Raw genomic sequence first — 21,668 nt, 5'->3', positions numbered from 1 at the left:
TCTGTCAAACAAGATGTGGGCTCTGTGAATAATTTGATTCTTGATCACAACACCAAAAAGAAATCAAGAAATTTTACTAAAAAAACTAATCGGAGTAAACGATTACCTCGCGATTCAGTGAAACGTACAAATTTGGTGACTGTGATGCTGTAAAGAAACGAAGAGGGAGAGAGAGAGAAAGATATGGATGCGTTAAAAGAAACAGAGAGGGAGAGAGAAAGATAGGGATGCGTTAAAAGAAACAGAGAGGGAGAGAGACGACTCGGGAGGGCGCGGGCGCAAATTTCAAATTAAGTGTATTTTTGTTCCAGATTTTTTATGATTTATTTATTATACTCCTAGTTGTTTTAGTAAGCAATATATTTCACTTTAATATTTTTACTCATATATTTAAATTTAAGATAATCATCACCACAACAAATACTGTCCACATGGAAAAGATTTATGCGCATAGCCAGTGAAAATAATTTTGAAGCTTGTTTTCTTTTTAGCAATTTTTGAGACTTTTTTTTATAATATTGGATTTTTTTATGTAATCTTTGTTATTTTTAAGTTTGCTATAGTTAATCAGATTGCACTTTGACATTGGCTCTAAAAACTATGAATGATGTCAATAACACTTACAAACTCTAAGCCTTTATCACATTAAGCTTATTCTTATCATAAAAGTGTTCATGAGCTCGAGGTCTCTCTATCGGAGCTCTATAGATAAATGCTGCATGATGAACTAGGTGTTGCTCTATAGCTCGAGATCCCTCCGTTGGGTTATTTACCAAAAAAATATATTTAAAACGTATAAAAAAAACTACAGTATAAATCACTATTTAATGTTTCACTACAGAATATACATAATATTTTAGATTCAGTCTTGATAAATATAAATTAGAGGAAACATAATTTTACCCATATAGAACTCCTAACAGCCTGTGTCTTTAACGTTTTCTTGAAAATTGATATTGGAAAAAAATTCAAAGTGAGAAGCAAGTTATTGGTATAAATAGACTGAACTACGCAAATGGTCCATGAATTATGCGTTTTGCATGCGAACGGTACCTGAACTACAAAAATATCATGAGTAGTCTCTTAACTAAGGTGTAATCACATTTATGTTACTTTTTCACGATTCATCACAATTTTAGACCAAAAATGTCCCCAAGGCATTTAGCGCATTTTTGGACTTTCATATCTGATAAACTCAGAGTTTAGCAAGTATTTTGGATGTCTAACGTGAATTTTTCAGTGTTTTGTAGCATATTACTTGAGTTTGCATCCATTATCCACTATTTAGGTGCTTTGATGAGTTTGTCGAGTGTTTGTAGTTAAAACAGGTGAAAATGAGTAGAAAATGAGTTCGGGGATGGAGTACAGAGACTTCGCCCGACCTGACGTTCGTGCTTAAGAGAAACGTCTGGTCGGGCGTTTTGAGCAAAGAAGGATGGAGTCCAGAGAGTTCGCCCGACCGGGCGTTTTGGCGACCTGAAATCGCCCGGCCGGGCGATTTGTGCGGAACATTACAAATGCTTTATTTCCACCTCGGGTATAAAAGGCACCTAGGTTTTCGACACACACACACCTTACATGCCCCATAAGCAGCTTTTGAAGATTTGAGAGCGGATTTGAGAAACAAGGAGTCCCAATCATCAACAAGGTTGAAGACGAAGACGAATTGCCCATTCAATCCACCTTTGGGAGTATCTTTATTAGTTTTCCTATGTTCAGTTCAATTTCAATGGATTTATCTTGTGAATTTGCGTTGAATATGAGTAGCAAAATCTCTTGCAGATTTTTGGTGAAGACTACAATGAACGCTTTTGATTAATTCAAAGACTTTTGATTACCTATGCTCTTGTGATTCCTTTGTTTCATTATTGAGCTTTTTCAATTCAATTGCTTAGCTACCAATTGGGTTTGTTGACCTAGTTTTGAGTAATCGAGAGATACCTAATTAGGATTGATAAAAGAATGAACAACACCTAGATAATTTACATTCAAGAGAAGGAATTCTAGAGTGAGGGCTTGAGCCTTTTGTTTTACGGAGTTAATTGTGAAGTATTAGAAGGAGACTTCAATATTAATGTTTAATCAACGGGTTGAGTGCACTCGAGAGAGTGCTTAGCCTAGACTAGCGGCTTTTCTAGTAATCCTAGAGACTTCAATTGGGTAATCGAAGTTGTTGAATTGTTCACATTGTGTTCGTTGTAGTTGGATCCATAGCTCTACTTCATTCTCTTATTTGAAACCTATCATATGTTGAGTGCACTATTGGAAGAAATAGAAGCGGAGAAAGCGGAGGAGCTTAAAACATCACCACCCGCAGTTAAACCCGAGGTGGGCACACTGACGAGGTCGTGCACCATATCATCGATACTCTTTGGTGACTTTCGTGGTTGACTGGACCCTGGCCCTATACTCAGAGTCGGTCCACTCGCTTGATTCTGACGAGCGTTTCCTTGACCGTCTGAAGAGTTGTTGTATTGATTTCCTTGGCCCTGGTAATTGTTCTGAAAATTCCTCTGGTGCGGTGGCACATAAGAGTTCCCTTGATTATTCTGATTTCTGTTCCCCCAGCTTGAGTGGCCTCCTTGGTTCCAATTGATCCAGCTGCCCTGCCCCTCTTGATTCCTTCCTGACCAGTTACCTTGCCTTTCGGGCTGAGGTGCAAACTGCTGACTTTGTTGTTGTGCTGGCTGATTCTGCTCATTGTCAGTCCATCTGAAATTCAGATGATTCCTCCAAGGTGCATCTCTCTGTCTTCCTGGATTCCAGCTCCCATCGGGATTCCAACTACCCATTGCACTGACCTGGGCCTGATAATCTCCTTCCTGGCTCCCGTAATATTGTTGAATTTGACTATCTCCTGGACCAGGAGATTTCTCCTTCCCTTGTAAAGTCAGTGGATTCGTCTTCTCAATCGCGTTCAAAAGAGCCTTCTCGAGCCTATCAATCCTTGCCTCTACTTTATCATCTTCTCGCTCTCTTACGGCATGCACCGACCCTCTTCTGACTGCATTCCTAGGGTTATCGTACGCCTTCTTAGCGTCGATCAACTTTCCCAGGATTTCCCTTGCTTCACTTCCCCTCTTTCTTGTGAAATTCCCCCCACTCGAGGAATTCATTAAGTCCTTTGACTCAGGAGTCGCTCCTTCGTAAAACAGAGAGTAGGTCTCTGCCTCTATCATTCAGTGGTTCGGGCATGCATCCAACAACCCCTTAAATCTCGACCAATACTGACTCAAGTATTCGTCGTAATCCTGCTTACACTCTAATATTTCTTTCTTCAGTGCATTCGTCTTGTTGGATGGGAAGAAATAATCTAGGAACTCCAATTTGAAATCCCTCCATGTGAGGATAGAATCCGGGGGCAACCTTAATAACCACGTGTTAGCTTCCCCCTTCAAGGTAAACGGAATCGTACGTAGGCGATAATCCTCCTCTATTGCATCATTCGGCCTCTTCTGAATACCACACAACTTACTGAATTCATTTAAGAACTCATACGGACACTCATTTCTACGCCCAGAGAACGTCGGTAAGATGCCGAACACGTTTGTCTTGATCTCAATAGTTCTCTGGCGTGGATTCATCACTATGGCTTGTGCTGGCTCTCCATCTAAGTGGGCAGTGAGAGAGCCGATCTCTGGATATGGATCTACTACCTGCGCCACGACTACTTCCTCCGCTTCCCCTGTTTCTGACTCTGTTTCTGATTCGGGTGGGGACTCTGGATCTTCGCGTCCTGACGACGTCCAAGATTCGTCGCTAGTGAATTCACTCGGAAACGGATCTCCTGTGGTGAACCCTGATCTGGTGGTCACAGTAGAGGCTGTGTCCTTAACCCGTCAATTAAACTGGTCGTGCTTCCTCCCAGACGAGTTGCTCCAGTAGGTAGATCCTGAGCCTCCGCTCATAAACTACAAACAAAAGAGAAAGAAAACAAGTAAAAATTATTTACACCACAGACTCTGAACACTAACACTAAGCACGCCCTCCATCCCCGGCAACGGCGCCATTTGAAGTGGACAAGTCGGATCGTGTCTTCGTGTGCTTACATGGAAAACTATGCAAGTGCTTGGTCAAGACACCACGCTTCTTAAATCCGCTGGATCACTAGGTCCAGGAACTCAAGGAACACAGAGTGTTTTTGTCGTTGGACACACTCGACTCCCCTTCAAAAATTAAATCCCTCAACCCGAATACTATGGATTAGTATAGGGAAGTGGGGTCGATCCCACGAAGATGGATTCGTGAAGTAGTTATTAGAGACTCTGGAAACAAGCGGCTGCTGCCATGCAAAAGGGTTGAGGTTTAAACTACCACTAGACCTAGGCACGGAAATTAAATGCTAGACCTAGGACACATAACACTTATAAAATCAGACATCAACGCCGGAAGAAACAATTACTCACTAGACCGTGTAAATGACTGACTAAATATGACTAGGCAGAGAGAATTAAAAAGTGGGGACCATGACATTCAAATAAGGTAAGTACGGAAAAAGCTGCAACTAACAAACTCATGCAATTTCCTAACCAACTCAGACGCGTAAATGAAGAAAACAGAGCATACTCCTAGATTCGAACAGAATATAGAAATCGGGACGCCGGAAACTTGCTACGAATTGGACGTACGTCAGATCTACATAAACAAGGCGAAATGAAATGAAAACACGTAGGCTAGGCATAAAATTAAATCAACACGGCTCAGATTCACGTCGAATGCTTAATCCACTCCGGATCCAAGCCATCCGAACTCAACACCCAGCAAAATCAACTCCATAACTCCGATTCTTACAGATCTGCTCAGATCAACTCCAAATCCCAACAATCACAGACAGCCTTACAACATCAGCAAGTTAAAAACCCGATTCATCCACAAACAAACTCCATTCTCCCAGATCCAACCACGAACCTGCAATAATCCAGAAAACAACCTCGAAAACAACCAACTCCAACAATCCAACTCAGAATTCAAGTAAACATAATCAACAAACAAAGATCAACACAATCGGCATAAGCTAAAACGAAACTTCCATAAAAACAGAGAAATATCCAGAAAACAAAGAGGTCTGAGCTTCGAACAGCGAAGCTCGGCGAATTCAGTAGAAACGAAAACGGAAAATAAATTGTTTCTTCGCCCTAAAGAAGGACGGTGTTACGACCAGATCGAAATGTATGAAAACTAGAGGTGAACCCCAAGTACGCCCTGAATCTCCCCACGAAAGAACCCAAGTGTGTGAAAAAGTGAACTAAGCTACAAACAGTTCTCGAGGTCTCCAACCGAGAAGATCCCTCCAGCGTGCATGCTTCTCCCTTTTATAGACGCGGACATAACCTTCTAGAGTCTTCGTAGAAATCTCTATTCTACCCTTCAACTTCGAGGCTTCCTCCGTCGAGCAATTTTCCGCATAATGTCCACTCTTTCGCCTTCTTCCTAGGTCCACGCAACTGTCTCCCTCCTTTGCTGGACCTGGCGAAAATCTTCACACACCTGGCTTAAAACGTGTGTTAGACCTATAAATTTCACGAATTAAAGCCCTAGACCTATGCATGAAATTAGCCTTATCAAGATGATATAGCAAAATAGTGATAGAGTACATTATTTTTTGCCATAAAATAAATGTTTCACTTATAATGGTACAGTCCAAAAAAAATATGCTTCATTTATAATGAAAAGGGGGAGGGAGTGAGTTTTTTTAGTGATAACAATGAATATTGTAAATGTTAAATCATCATCCGCACAATGCATGTGTTGGATATTGAGATGAAATCTATCGAACAATCAACAAAAACAAATCAGAACAAGAAATCATAAACTTTATTGATTAAGCAGAAAACCAATCTTGAAGAAACAAGAATACATTTCGGTGCTAGGGTAGAAGCAAAAATGGAATTGGGGAAAAACAATGAAGTTGTAAAGACTTTTAATACTAGTCAACTAAACAGTAAATGACAAAATCAACGACTCAGATTAGATCGATCAATAAGTCCTTGATCCAACGGTCCCTGAACACTCTCGGCTATTTCCAGTTGTACTGAACAGCCTACACTTCAAAACCCCATTTCTACTTACTCCTCCATACTCTAGCTGAATCTCCAACACAGATGAATGGCCAATATAACAAATCTCCATTTTGGCCTTTCATCCCAAACTTCATTCCTTTCTGCATGATCCCACCAATCTCATGCACAGTTCAAATTTATCCTTTGCTAGAGGCTTGGTAGCATATCAGCAGGATTTTCTGTTGTATCAACCTTGAAGACTTCAACTCTTCCCTTCTCAATCTCTTCTAAAATGAAGTGATGCCGCACATCAATGTGCTTGCTCCTCTCATGAAAAATTTGGTGTTTGGCTAAGCCATAATCAGATTAGGACTTACTGTTGTCAAGGTTGCCAGCATGATCACTGTCACAGTATCCCATAAGAGTATCACCTTCCCATTCATGATTTCCACTGAACAATATTCCATAGTCTCCAGCTCCCTTCAAGTACCTGAGAGTCCATTTCAAAGATAACCAATGTTGCTTTCCATAGTCTGCCATGAATCTACTAGTCACACTGATGGCTTGGCCTATGTCATATCTAGTTCCTATCATGGCATACATCACACTCCCACAATATTAGTATATGGGATAATCTCCATTTCCTGCCTTTCCTGATCATTACTCAGCTTCAATTGAACAGAGAGCTTGAAGTGCTGAGCAAGTGGGGTTCCAGCTGTCTTGACATCATCCATTTTGTATTTCTCAATTAGCTTTCTGATATAGTCAGCTTGATTGAGCCAAATTTCTTTCTTTTCTCTGTTTCTTACAATATTTATGCTCAATGTCCTACTGGCACTTCCAAGATCCTTCATGTCAAAAGCTGAACTTAAATCATCTTTCACTTTCTACACCTCATCTCTACACGCCCCTCCCACAAGTATGTCATCAACATATAACAGCAGGTATACCACCACTTTTCCACCCTTCATTTTGATGTACACACATTCATCATATTTGGATCTTTTGAAACCATTCCTCAAGATATGCTCATCAAATTTCTTGTTACATTGCCGGCTTGCTTGCTTCAAACCATAAATACTCTTGTTCAGTAAGCACACTTTGTGTTAATCTCCAGCCTTCACAAAACCTTGAGGTTGTTGCATGTATATGGTCTCTTCTAAATCTCCATGCAGAAAAGCAGTTTTCACATCCAACTGTTCCAGTTCCTAGTCCATAACTGCTAGTAGAATTCAAATAGATGTGTGTTTCACCACTAGGGAAAATACTTCTGTATAGTCTACACCTTCATCTTGAGTAAACACTCTGGCCCCCAATCTGGCCTTGAACCTTATTTTCTTATCATCAGCAGATTCAATCTTTCTCTTAAAGATCCATTTACAGCTGACTATCTTCCTCCCCTCAACTTTATCCACAAGCACCAAAGTCCATTTTTAATTAGAGACTCTATATCCTCAATCATTGCATTCAACCATAAATCCTTATCTTTACAGTTCATGACTGGATTGTAAGACTGAGGCTCTGAAAATACCATCTGCTCAGCCACACATAGAGCCAAATATAGCATTTCTGAATCAATATACCTTGTTTGTGGGTTCACACCCACTCTCCTGACTCTATCCCTTACTAGCTAATAGTTCCCCAGATCATCTTGAGTTCTAGTCTCAACCTCTTGATCATCATCACTCTCCATCCCCTCTACTTCCTGCCCAGCTATTTCATGCTCCACCTCAATTTCAGAAGTAGACTCATACTCCACCTCATTTCCAGAAGTAGACCTTTCCTGAATTATTTGAGCACCTTCATTCACTGACTTGAATGGCATTTCTGATTCAGAGAAGAGAACATCTCTAATGATGACAATCTTTTGCCTTCCTGGATCAATGCACCAGAGCCTATAACCTTTAACACCAGGCTGATACCCCAACATCACACACTTGACTGCCCTTACATCCAACTTACTTTGCTTCAGATGTGCAAAGGCTTTGCAGCCAAAAACTCTGAGATGAGAATAGATCCCATAATAAGCCTCATAACATCTATAATCTGGGGTATCACCTTCAATACTTGATGAAGGACACATATTCATAAGCTCTACTGTTGTGGCACCAGCCTCAGCCCAGAACCTCTTCTCCATTCCAGAACTGAATAACATGACCTTACCCTCTCCAATATTGTTCTATTAGCTCTTTCTGCCACACCATTCTGTTGAGAGTTCCCGAGAACCGTTTCTGTGCCGTTTCTAACCCATTATCCGTTCTTAAACACTTCAACATACTCCCCTTCTCATTCTTCATCAAGTTACACCATTCCTTGAATTTCGAAAATGCCTCAGATTTTTCCTTCAACACATACAACTAAATCTTTCTAGAATAATCATCCATAATTGTCATATAGTACCTTCCTCCTCCCACAGAATTCACTGGAGCAGGCCCCCATAAATCGTTATGAGCATAATCTAAAGGATCCTGAGAGTTATGTTTACCTCTAGGATATGGTAATTTCTTTGCCTTGACTAGTATGCACTTCTCACAAGTCTAAGTATTCTTATCTCCTGCTCCAGGTATCAGCTGCTTCTTGATCAGTTGGTCTACACTTCCAAAAGCTGGATGACCCAGTCTTAGATGCCACAATTTGATGGAGACTGTATTTGATTCACTAGGCTTCTCCACTGATGCATCTAGATAGTATAGGCTTCATCTCCTTTCCCCTCTCAAAATAACCTCACCACCTTTGTTAACCTCCATCTTTCCACCAAAAGAGGAGAATGAACACCCTTTGCTTTCCAAAAACCTAAGTGAAATCAAGTTTCTTTTAACCTTAGGGATGAATCTCACATCAGCAAGAACTTTAATCGATCCATCAGCTAATCTCAGCCAGATGTTCCAAATTGTTTCAATCTTCCAGACATGGTTGTTGCCTAACACTATTGACCCAGTGGTATAGGATAAGGATTCAAACCATTCTTCATTGGAACTCATATCGAAACTGAAACCCGAGTCAAGAATCCAAGAACTATGTTCAATTTCTTCCATTACATTCAAGATATGAGAAGCCTCAGCTTCCTGGACACAATAAGAGTTATTCTTTCCCTAACTTGCTTCTTCAGCTTGCTTTATCTTCCAGGAATAACAATCCTTTTTCAAGTGACCTGGTTTCTTGCACCAATGGAAAGATCTTGTCTCTTTTGAATCCTTAGAAGTCCCCTTTGGACCCTCATGATCCTTCTTGAAACCCTTCTTATTCTTCAACTTCTTGATGGTCAAAATTTCAGAGATTGGTACCTGACTCCTGGCATTTCCTTTCTGTTGCTCCTTGGCTCTCAAAGACGATTAAACCTCCAGCAAAGTAATGGTGCCTTCTCTCCCATACATGATGGCATCTCTCAATTGATAGTAGGATTTTGGTAAAGCATTAAGCAGCAAGATCACCATATCCTTGTCATCGATGGTCACATCAATATTTTCTAGATCGTCAACAACCTTACCTAAATCCTCCAGCTGCTCAAGAATCCCTTTCTCCTCCTGAAATTTGTAGGAGTACAAGCGTTGTTTCATGAGTAGCTGATTGGCGAGTGATTTTGTCAAATAAAACCCTCTAACTTCTTCAAAATCCCAGTTGTCGTGGTCTCCTTAGCAACTTCCCTCAACACTTTATCACCGAGACACAAGACAACTGCGCTATGAGCTTTCACAATTATCTCTGCCTTTTTCGCCACCTCCTTTTCGTCGGCAGCTTCTTTCTCATCTGATTTATCTGCACTGGTTGACAGAGCATCTAATAGCCCTTATTGAATCAACATCGCTCGCATCTTCATGCGCCAGAGGGAGAAGTCATTCTTTCCAGTAAATTTTTCAACCTCGAAACGAGACGCCATAACTCGATCAAGATCCCAACTCCTCAGATAAAAAACGCTTCCCACAGACGGCGTCACTTGTTGGATATTGAGATGGAATCAATCGAACAATCAACAAAACAAATTGGAAAAAGAAATCAGAAACTTTATTTATAAAGCAGTAAACCAATCTTAAAGAATAAAGAATACATTTTGATGCTATGGTAGAAGCAAAAATGGAATTGGGAAAAAACAATAAAGCTGTAAAGACTTTTAATACTAGTCAACTAAACTATCAATGACAAAATCAACAGCTCATATTAGATCGATCAATAAGTCTTTGATCCAACGGTCCCTGCTATTATTGTTGTGAATTGCTCAAGTTAGATTGTCAAACTGATCCATCTGGCCAAATGTATGCCTTCTACCTGCAAGCGCCAGTGAGTCGATCCACTGGAAATTCAGACTGATCAACTCGACTTAATTCAACTTGAGTGAGCAAACGGAGACACTCAAGAGTGTTTCAAAAGCTTAACCCACAATACTATTAATTTAGTATAGTGAAGTAAGGATCGATCCCACAGAGACGATGTATTTTACATTTGTTGCGGACAAAATGGGTTGGACTGCTGTCACGCTTACCAGTGGGTTAAGTTAAACTACTTGATTTAATAGACTAGGAGACTGCACTAACTAAACTGATCCACTTGCTAACATGAGTAAAACTACTTGATCAACTCATACTAAAATTTCATGAAATGGCCAAACAGAATAAAAGCGAACGGCTGTCAGTCACCTGCAAAACGTACGATAAAGTAAAACTTTTCTAACAAATCCATATTCTTCACAAAATCAACATGAAAACAGAGCAAAATCTAATTTGAACATTTCCGAATAACAGAACTATCATAACAACTTGTAGCTTCAAATCTACCTACCCCTAAGAACTAAACTGCACCTACGTAAATAAGACCTAAACCATGATCATGCAGAAATCAAGAATCATCTATCAGATCTACCATCTCAGAAATTAAATTAGACATTAAAATCAACAATAACCTGATTAGATCTATTCTACGATGCTATGAACAATCAAATCCAAACATTGCAAAACATTTTATATATGATTACACTGCAATCAAGCAAAACATGTCAACATGAACCAAAAATCATAAAACTAAGTTTACTAAGTTGAAAGCATCTAGAGTCTGCAACATCAAACCGTAAACCAGAAATAGACAAAACAAAGACATAAATTGTTTCATCGCCCCTTCTCGGAGCGGAATTACAGAACCAAACGTCAACGTGACCTAAACCAACATCAAACCACTGCTAAACTAGACTAAAACAAGAACCAAGTGTGTATGCAACAGAATTTAAAAGTTTGGATTGTTGGAACTCCCATTTCAGCCCTAGAAGAGAGCTGAAGTCTAAAACAAGAACCAAGTTTGGATTGTTGGAACTCCCATTTCAGCCCTTCGCCCTTGGGGATCTATTCTTATGTGACGCTCAATCTTCTAATCGGGTGCTCCTGCTACATGCCATATAATATGACTTGAATCGTCTGCGCAGCAATATCGACTCCTTCTCCTTGATCTGTTCATCCGCCCAACTGATCCACTCATTTTCTGAATATGGCGGACTCACACACACCTGGCTCAAAATTGGACGTTAGATTACAATATTGGATATATTTTTATCACATAACACATGCATGAAATGAGCCTCATCATACGGTATCGTGTTTTCTCATACCGTACTTTTCGGTATGGTATACCGTACCGTGCCAACCCTACGAGTAAGTATAGTATATTTTACTGTGATTCCTATCTTACATTAAAATTAAAGTAACCTATTTTAATAACGTCTCACTTAAAATAATAATATTATTATTATTTAAAAATTGAAGCATCATTCTCTTTAAATTTTTTATCCTATTTTATTTTCTTTTTAAATTAGCTCACATAACAGAATGCATAAAATTACGAGTGTAATAAGAAATGTTCGTCTTTCAACTATATAAGCACATGCATCCAAGCCAAGTTGCTCTAGTGGCAACCAGCGCTGGATATCCGTGTCCCTTTCCCAGGTGGTCGCGTGTTCGACCCCTGGTAGACGCAAACAATTTCACCCTTCCTCCTTATATAGGAGTTAATTTAAAAAAAAAAAAAAAAAAAAAAAAAAAAAACTATATAAGCACATGCATTCTTTTGCAAAAGAATATGTTGAAGTTGAAAGTATCGAGAGTTGGTAATCTTTATTTATTTGCCTGAAATAAGAAAATTGAATGTCTTTCATGATCTAACATCATTATTACGCCATACCTATAACCCTTACATCAAGAATCGATAATATATGATCCAATAAATCATGCAACATGCTCAGTAAATAATTCATTAAACTTGACGGCAAAATGCTCAAACAAAAAACATGTAATTTTATAATAGATGACACATTTTCAGTGAAGATCTTCCATACAAATTGGTTTCAGCTGGAGCCTTAACAATTTATAGGTAATAAACCAATATATGTACAAACTTAATTACTTAAATACCATTAAATTGTAATTATATATCCTTTTATAAATGTAACCATATAATTGATATTGCTAAAATCTAGAAATATTGGGCTTACTCTCAATCGTTGCCAACTACTGTAGTACAATACTTGACACTCTTTCACCATAACAATCAACAAAGATAGACAACATTATTTGATAATAAAGTTACTCTAATTTATAACAATCAATATTTCTTACATACTTAGACACCCTTAGACTCATAATTAACTATTATGTCTCCCAAATTTAGAAATTCTCAATGGTCTTTTAGATGGGTCATCCATTCAAACAAAAGACTATCGAGTTGTGCTTACCATAATGGTGAACCATAACACAATGTGGTGATAGTGTCTACTCATATAATGGATTACTGATATTTTATCAATAAAATCAACACTAAATAAGAACGACGTATAATTTTCTGAGTCAAAATTTAAAAAGTGAGGTATACAAATATTTATACGTATATTGTTTATGTCTTCATCTTATATAAAGCAGCAAAATGAAATACAATAGGATTCTAATGGAATAACAATCTAACTAAATTTCAAATCGCAATATGTAAGAAGATTGGTAGCCAGCAACAATCCACCTACAAGTTTCTACAATCAGTGGATAAGAACAGAAATATATCACCAACCCAATTTTGAATATTTATAATATTCATGAATACTTAAATCCTTTTGAAAACATGATATGTTAAGATTTGGTTTCTGCAAATTGCTTTCTTGTTGCTTTAGAGGTATTGCTCGCTTATCTTCTTCTTCCTCTATTCCTCTTTTCTCCATTTCTTTTACTCCTCTCTTTTCGACCTCTCTCTTTTTGTAAACTTAAAAATCAAACCTCCATTTAAGCATATACACCAAAAATAACAGAGAAGACATTTATCGACAAAAGCTATTCTACAGTATTTGAATACGATCTAAACTTGATAGTACAGAGAAATTACTCTAGGAAAAGCCATTATACATGTATTTATAGACAATTCAAATGATACTGATCATGTTTTATACACAACAAATCAAAGTGCAAGCTAACTACTTCATACCAAAGACCTTCCCAGCATACATGTCGATCGCTCCCTTGCTTGACGAAAACACCAGCTGTGAGCAGGCTGTCCGATCCTGCTTGGTGCGCAGTCCCGAGTCTCTCCACATTCAGTGCAAGTCCCAACCCTCTTAGGCCACCATCATAAGGTGTCAAACTTATCATAAATTTCAGATCATATATCACCGGGAAATATGTGTTTAACAGGCTCTGATATCTGTCCAACGAATCGGGCAGATAACTGCCGATCAGCATCTTCATTAGGAAGGCGAAGTCGTAGGCCCCGTGGAAGGTAATCCAGCGCATTCTTGCATTTTGAACCAGACCCGACATCGTAAATAGAGTGTCAAATCTTGTCACATCGACCCCATTTTCCATATTTTTGGCAAAATTGATGCCACTCTCGTGTAGCAGCCTCAGCGAATCTGGCGCAGAAAGGTCGTGATTCGGATTGAACTCTCGGAAATTGAACTGCCAGCAAAGATGTTGTCCGTCGATGGAGGGCAAATTTCCCTTCTCATCGAAGAAGGTCAGACCAAGTTGAACAAGCTTTAAGACATCGACATTACGTCGGAAATTACTGTATTTTCCTTCTTCGGTGCTTCTCCATTCTTTGTAGATAATGCCTGGAAATTCTGTATCCATGGAAATAAACGGATACTGCTCCACAATTCCACGAATCACGCTGAACTCTTCCTCCAGATTTTCCGCGTACACCTCTCGAATAAGGGTGGAATCACTCCTTTGTAACACAGACATTCTGTCAAACAAGATGTGGGCTCTGTGAATAATTTGATTCTTGATCACAACACCAAAAAGAAATCAAGAAATTTTACTAAAAAAACTAATCGGAGTAAACGATTACCTCGCGATTCAGTGAAACGTACAAATTTGGTGACTGTGATGCTGTAAAGAAACGAAGAGGGAGAGAGAGAGAAAGATATGGATGCGTTAAAAGAAACAGAGAGGGAGAGAGAAAGATAGGGATGCGTTAAAAGAAACAGAGAGGGAGAGAGACAACTCGGGAGGGCGCGGGCGCAAATTTCAAATTAAGTGTATTTTTGTTCCAGAATTTTTATGATTTATTTATTATACTCCTAGTTATTTTAGTAAGCAATATATTTCACTTTAATATTTTTACTCATATATTTAAATTTAAAATAATCATCACCACAACAAATACTGTCCACATGGAAAAGATTTATGCGCATAGCCAGAGAAAATAATTTTGAAGCTTGTTTTCTTTTTAGCAATTTTTGGGACTTTTTTTTATAATATTGGATTTTTTTATGTAATCTTTGTTATTTTTAAGTTTGCTATAGTTAATCAGATTGCACTTTGACATTGGCTCTAAAAACTATGAATGATGTCAATGACACTTACAAACTCTAAGAGCATCCACAACCGTGCTCTTGCCAGCGGCACGGTTGTGCGCCCGGGCGGTACTATTCATGCCTGTTCTCTGGCAAGAGCACAACACCCACAACTATGCTCTTCCGCAAGGACGAGCACAATTAATTTAAAATTCAATTAAACAATAACATTTCCATAATATTAAAATTCATTTAAAAACCACAATAAATATTACAAGTGACAAATAAAATTAAACATTACATAATTAAAATCCTAAAAATGAAAAATTACATAATTAAAATCCTAAAAATTAAAAATTACATAATTAAAATCCTAAAAATTAAAAAAACCACTACTCGTTGCCGAATTTCGCCCACATGTGGTTGATTAGGTTTTCTTGTAGTTGATTGAGAGATGAATGAGAGATGAATTGATGTGATAAATGAGTGATGAATGTGTGTATTTATAGATGATTTTGGGGAAAAAAAATCAAAAAAATTCAGAAAAAACGGGAAAAAAACAGCCATATTTTTGGTATTTGGAAAATATTTTTTTTTATATTTTAGCATTATTTATAATTAAATACCGATTTTTTTTAAAAAAAAGTTTGAATGCAACGGCTACGTCGTTTCCCAATCCCGTGCCGCCACGTGTGCGTCCGCTGGCACGGACGTGCTCGATACATCGAGCAGCGCCGTGCCAGCGGCGCGAGCACAACGGCGGCTGATGGCGTCCGTGCCAGCGGCGCGGACGCCGGTGGCGACGGACGCCACCGTTGCGCATGCTCTAAGCCTTTATCACATTAAGCTTATTCTTATCATAAAAGTGTTCATGAGCTCGAGATCTCTCTATCGGAGCTCTATAGATAAATGTTGCATGATGAACTAGGTGTTGCTCTATAGCTCGAGATCCCTCCGTTGGGTTATTTACCAAAAAAATATATTTAAAACGTATAAAAAAAACTACAGTATAAATCACTATTTAATGTTTCACTACAGAATATACATAATATTTTAGATTCAGTCTTGATAAATGTAAATTAGAGGAAAAATAATTTTACCCATATAGAACTCCTAACAGCCTGTGTCTTTAACGTTTTCTTGAAAATTGATATTGGAAAAAAATTCAAAGAGAGAAGCAAGTTATTGGTATAAATAGACTGAACTACGCAAATGGTCCATGAATTATGCGTTTTGCATGCGAACGGTACCTGAACTACAAAAATATCATGAGTAGTCTCTTAACTAAGGTGTAATCACATTTATGTTACTTTTTCACGATTCATCACAATTTTAGACCAAAAATGCCCCCAAGGCATTTAGCGCATTTTTGGACATTCATATCTGATAAACTCTTTAGCAAGTATTTTGGATGTCTAACGTGAATTTTTCAGTGTTTTGTAGTATATTACTTGAGTTTGCATCCATTATCCATTATTTAGGTGCTTTGATGAGTTTGTCGAGTGTTTGTAGTTAAAACAGGTGAAAATGAGTTGAAAATGAGTTCGGGGATAGAGTACAGAGACTTCGCCCGACCTGGCGTTCGTGCTTAAGAGAAACGTCTGGTCGGGCGTTTTGAGCAAAGAAGGATGGAGTCCAGAGAGTTCGCCCGACCAGGCATTTTGGCGACCTGAAATCGCCCGGCCGGGCGATTTGTGCGGAACATTACAAATGCTTTATTTCCGCCCCTGGTATAAAAGACACCTAGGTTTTCGATACACACACATCTTACACGCCCCATAAGCAGCTTTTGAAGATTTGAGAGCGGATTTGAGAAACAAGGAGTCCCAATCATCAACAAGGTTGAAGACGAAGACGAATTGCCCATTCAATCCACCTTTGGGAGTATCTTTATTAGTTTTCCTATGTTCAGTTCAATTTCAATGGATTTATCTTGTGAATTTGCGTTGAATATGAGTAGCAAAATCTCTTGTAGATTTTTTGTGAAGACTACAATGAACGCTTTTGATTAATTCAAAGACTTTTGATTACCTATGCTCTTGTGATTCCTTTGTTTCATTCTTGAGCTTTTTCAATTCAATTGCTTAGCTACCAATTGGGTTTGTTGACCTAGTTTTGATTAATCGAGAGATACCTAATTAGGATTGATAAAAGAATGAACAACACCTAGATAATTTACATTCGAGAGAAGGAATTCTAGAGTGAGGGCTTGAGCCTTTTGTTTTACGGAGTTAATTGTGAAGTATTAGAAGGAGACTTCAATATTAATGTTTAATCAACGGGTTGAGTGCACTCGAGAGAGTGCTTAGCCTAGACTAGCGGCTTTTCTAGTAATCCTAGAGACTTCAATTGGGTAATCGAAGTTGTTGAATTGTTCACATTGTGTTCGTTGTAGTTGGATCCGAAGCTCTACTTCATTCTCTTATTTGAAACCTATCATTTGTTGCGTGATTTTAATTTTTTTATGTTTAACTGTTTTTAAAAAATCAAAAACCAAACCTTTGAATCGTCTAGATAGTAGTTATCATCGGTCTGTGGTACTTGAGTTTATACATTTTGTCTCTGTGGGATACAATACTCTTGCTTGCTTTGTGCTACACTAGTCTCGTACACTTGCGGGAATTTCTTGTGTTAAAATAAGTTGAGTCAAGTTTTTGACGCCGTTGCCGGGGACAATTTATGTTAATTTAGCTCAATATCGTGGTAAAGATAGAGATTACTAGTTTAGACTTTATTGCTTTAATTTTTTATTTTATTTTTGAGCTCTCACATTGAGTTTTCTTGTTTCAGGTTGTATGCACACAAGCTCTAGGGGTCCACCTTTAGAGCCTATTGATCTTGAGATCGAAGCATCCAACAGAAGGAGAAACGCTTTGAGAAGGCTAAATCAAAGGATCCGAGTCTCTTCTCCGGTCCAGAGACGATCACCTTCACCGGTTCAAGAATCACCGTCACCTACTCCGTCACCAGTTCACTCCCCTATTCAGTTTGAGCCACATTCTCCTATCCTGATGGAGAACGTTGAGGGGATTAATGTTCCACCACCACCTCCTCCAACGAATGCTCAGCTTAAACAACAACTCGAAGAATTGCAGAGGCGGTTAGATCAAAGGCAGAATGTGGTACCTGTCCAAAACATGTATGCCTATCATGGGGTGGCAAATCCACCCGTTGACAACAATGTTAATGCCAACACATTTAAACTCATGAGAGGATTACTTCAGATGGCTGAGAACAATGCTTTTAGAGGCCTACTCACAGAGGATCCTAACAAGCACCTCACTAAATTCATCCAGATCTGCAACACGACGAAGATAAATGGAGTCACAGATGAACAGATCAGATTAAGGGTATTCCATTTTTTCTCTGGAGGATGATGCCAAGGATTGGTTGGACAGTATGGAGCCCAACTCCATTCGCACGTGGAAAGCCATGGTGGAAAAGTTCTTAGAAAAATACTACCAGGCGTTAAAGAGGCAGTCAGAGATCATTTCGTTTGAGATGACTCCCCAAGAGAGTATCCGAGGAGCTTGGGAAAGATTCAAGGGATTGATGAAGAGGTGCCCCAATCATGGGCTAAATCCGATGCATCAAGTCCTAGAATTCTATAGGGGGAGTCTGCCTGAAGCAAAGCGTGAACTGAACCTGAGCGCGGGGGGATCATTGCTAAAGAAGGGAGAAGCAGAGGCCATGGAGGTGATTGAGAGAGTGACCTCTAATGATGAAGGCTGGAACAACGAGAGGAGCATAGTACACAGGGTAGCCTCTGCAGCAGAGAGCATCCATCTGGACAACATGTATAAACAGATGGAGCTCCTCCACAAGAAGATAGATGTCATGGGGATGGGACCGGCTGTTCAGGAGCAGCAAGAGGGTGTAGAAGATGTTAACTATATACACTAAGGGGGTAATAGATACTATAACAACTCCCGCCCCAATCAAGAGGGTGGAGGTTACAATCATTTTGGGAACAAGGCGCATCCTAACCTATCGTATGGGAACCCCAACAATGCCCTGCAGCCACCACCAGGGTTCACAGTGTCTCAAGGAATGATCACTGAGCCGCAGAAGAAAAGTTCAGAGGACATATTGAATGCATTCATGACACAGTCACACAAGAATATGGAGCATTCCAATCAAAGGCTAGAGAAGGTTGAGAATGATATGCACAGTATGGCAGTACATATGAAGAGCCTAGAGACGCAGATGAGTCAGATTGCTCAAGCTGTGAGCAGTAAGCATACGCCAAGGCAGTTCCTAGGACAGCCAAAAGTAAACCCCAAAGATTGCAAGGCAATTCATTTGAGAAGCAGGAAGAGTTATGAGGGTCCTTCTATGCAAGAAATCTCACCAAAACCTACATTTGAGCCCAAGAGTGCACTATTGGAAGAAGTAGAAGCGGAGAAAGCGGAGGAGCTTAAAACATCACCACCCGCAGTTCAACCCGAGGTAGGCACACTAGTCAAGCCATCGGAGGTTAGAGTACCATTTCCCCAAGTGTTGCAAAAGAAGACGAACGATGAACAGTTCTCCAGATTCTGGGACATCTTCAAGAAAGTACATATTAACATCCCACTAATTGAGGCACTTCAGCAAATGCCTGGGTATGTTAAATTTCTCAAGGATGCGGTCTCCAAGAAGAAGAAATGGGGACAACATGAGACTGTCAATTTGACGGAAAATTGTAGTGCAATTCTTCAATGGAAGCTTCCGGCCAAGATGAAGGATCCAGGGAGTTTTACTATTGAGTGCACGATTGGAGACTACTTTGTGGGGAATGCTTTATGTGACCTTGGAGCGAGTATCAACCTCATGCCATTGTCCTTATACAACAAGATGAAGATTGGTCCATTGAAGCCCACCACTATCACGCTGCAGATGGCTGATAGATCTGTGTTCTATCTATGAAGCCTTGAAGATGCATGATACAGACACAAGGGAGGTGTATAGAGAGCCTTTTCGCTTCAGTCACAGTGCAAATGACTTCTGGAAGGCCATCACTACCGTTGATGACAACTTCACCGCCAACAGGGCAAAGGGTTCTCTCATTAGGAACCCGGTCTTGCGCTTACTCCAAAAGGAGTGTGTATACTACCCCTTCGCGCATCATGAGCATGGGAGCGTGCAGAGAGACGAGCTCTTCCTGTTATGGACTATTTTGCACAAGGAGCCCCCCTTGAATTTAGGCCACTTCATGATCAAACATCTTGAGAGGGCTTCGAAGAAGAAAACCGGCACACTCTGTGTCGGTGCGGTTGTGTCAGCTATTGCACTCTATCTAGGAGTGTCAACGAGGGGCTTGGTCGCCGACATTGGTGACAATTTGATGGACTTCAGCTTTCTGAAGAGAACAAGGCTGATCGGAGTAGACCAACAAGGGCAAATATATCTTGCATTTTGAACCAGACCCGACATCGTAAATAGAGTGCCAAATCTTGTCACATCGACCCCATTTTCCATATTTTTGGCAAAATTGATGCCACTCTCGTGTAGCAGCCTCAGCGAATCTGGCGCAGAAAGGTCGTGATTCGGATTGAACTCTCGGAAATTGAACTGCCAGCAAAGATGTTGTCCGTCGATGGAGGGCAAATTTCCCTTCTCATCGAAGAAGGTCAGACCAAGTTGAACAAGCTTTAAGACATCGACATAACGTCGGAAATTACTGTATTTTCCTTCTTCGGTGCTTCTCCATTCTTTGTGGATAATGCCTTGAAATTCTGTATCCATGGAAATAACGGATACTGCTCCACAATTCCACGAATCACGCTGAACTCTTCCTCCAGATTTTTCGCGTACACCTCTCGAATAAGGGTGGAATCACTCCTTTGTAACACAGACATTCTGTCAAACAAGATGTGGGCTCTGTGAATAATTTGATTCTTGATCACAACACCAAAAAGAAATCAAGAAATTTTACTAAAAAAACTAATCGGAGTAAACGATTACCTCATGATTCAGTGAAACGTACAAATTTGGTGACTGCGATGCTGTAAAGAAACGAAGAGGGAGGGGGAGAGAGAGAGAAAGATATGGATGCGTTAAAAGAAACAGAGAGGGAGAGAGAAAGATATGGATGCGTTAAAAGAAACAGAGAGGGAGAGAGACGACTCGGGAGGGCGCGGGGCGCAAATTTCAAATTAAGTGTATTTTTGTTCCAGATTTTTATGATTTATTTATTATACTCCTAGTTGTTTTAGTAAGCAATATATTTCACTTTAATATTTTTACTCATATATTTAAATTTAAGATAATCATCACCACAATAATGACTGTCCACATGGAAAAGATTGATGCGCATAGCCAGTGAAAATAATTTTGAAGCTTGTTTTCTTTTTAGCAATTTTTGGGACTTTTTTTTATAATATTGGATTTTTTTATGTAATCTTTGTTATTTTTAAGTTTACTATAGTTAATCAGATTGCACTTTGACATTGGCTCTAAAAACTATGAATGATGTCAATGACACTTAGAGCATGAATAACCCCGTCCCCATTTCCGGCCCCAAGTCCCCTCCACGTCATCATTTCTCTACAGTTGCGGCTCAGGCCCCAACTCCTCTAACCCTGCAGGCCGCAACTCGGGCCGCAACTAATAAATGACACTATTCACAACTTCAACATATTTAACTCGTAAACGCAATTCGTTGAACAATTAAAACGGGGAAAATGCATTGTTCATTAGAAATTAACATTACATTACTTGATGAAGCAAATTTAAAATACAAGAAACCCGGGCCACGACCACTACTTCTTCATTTGGGCGCGAAGGTAGGCAATCATCTCACGGTGCAACTCGAGCTCCTCGTCCGACATCTTCGATGTATCCCTCGCTGTCAACTCCGTCAACTGGCTCATCCGCCATGTAATATTCATCTCCGACAAAGTGTCGGACATCTAATCCAGAGACAGATTGGT

The 21,668-nt window shown here is 39.5% G+C and overlaps 1 protein-coding gene across 1 annotated transcript; it reads left to right on the top strand.

The window, feature by feature from the left end:
• The first annotated feature begins 18,804 nt into the window (after window positions 1–18,804).
• On the top strand, window positions 18,805–19,662 carry LOC121809049. Its single transcript, XM_042209600.1, has one exon. The coding sequence runs from the start codon at window positions 18,805–18,807 to the stop codon at window positions 19,660–19,662; it is 858 nt and encodes a 285-aa protein (XP_042065534.1).
• Window positions 19,663–21,668: the final 2,006 nt, after the last annotated feature.

This window comes from Salvia splendens, chromosome 6, assembly GCF_004379255.2.
Source record: "Salvia splendens isolate huo1 chromosome 6, SspV2, whole genome shotgun sequence".
Taxonomy (NCBI): Eukaryota; Viridiplantae; Streptophyta; class Magnoliopsida; order Lamiales; family Lamiaceae; genus Salvia; species Salvia splendens.
This window is presented reverse-complemented; position numbering and strand designations above follow the sequence as displayed.

Coding starts and splice junctions, on each gene's coding strand:
- LOC121809049 (XM_042209600.1), top strand. CDS start 18,805: ATGATCACTGAGCCGCAGAAGAAAAGTTCAGAGGACATATTGAATGCA.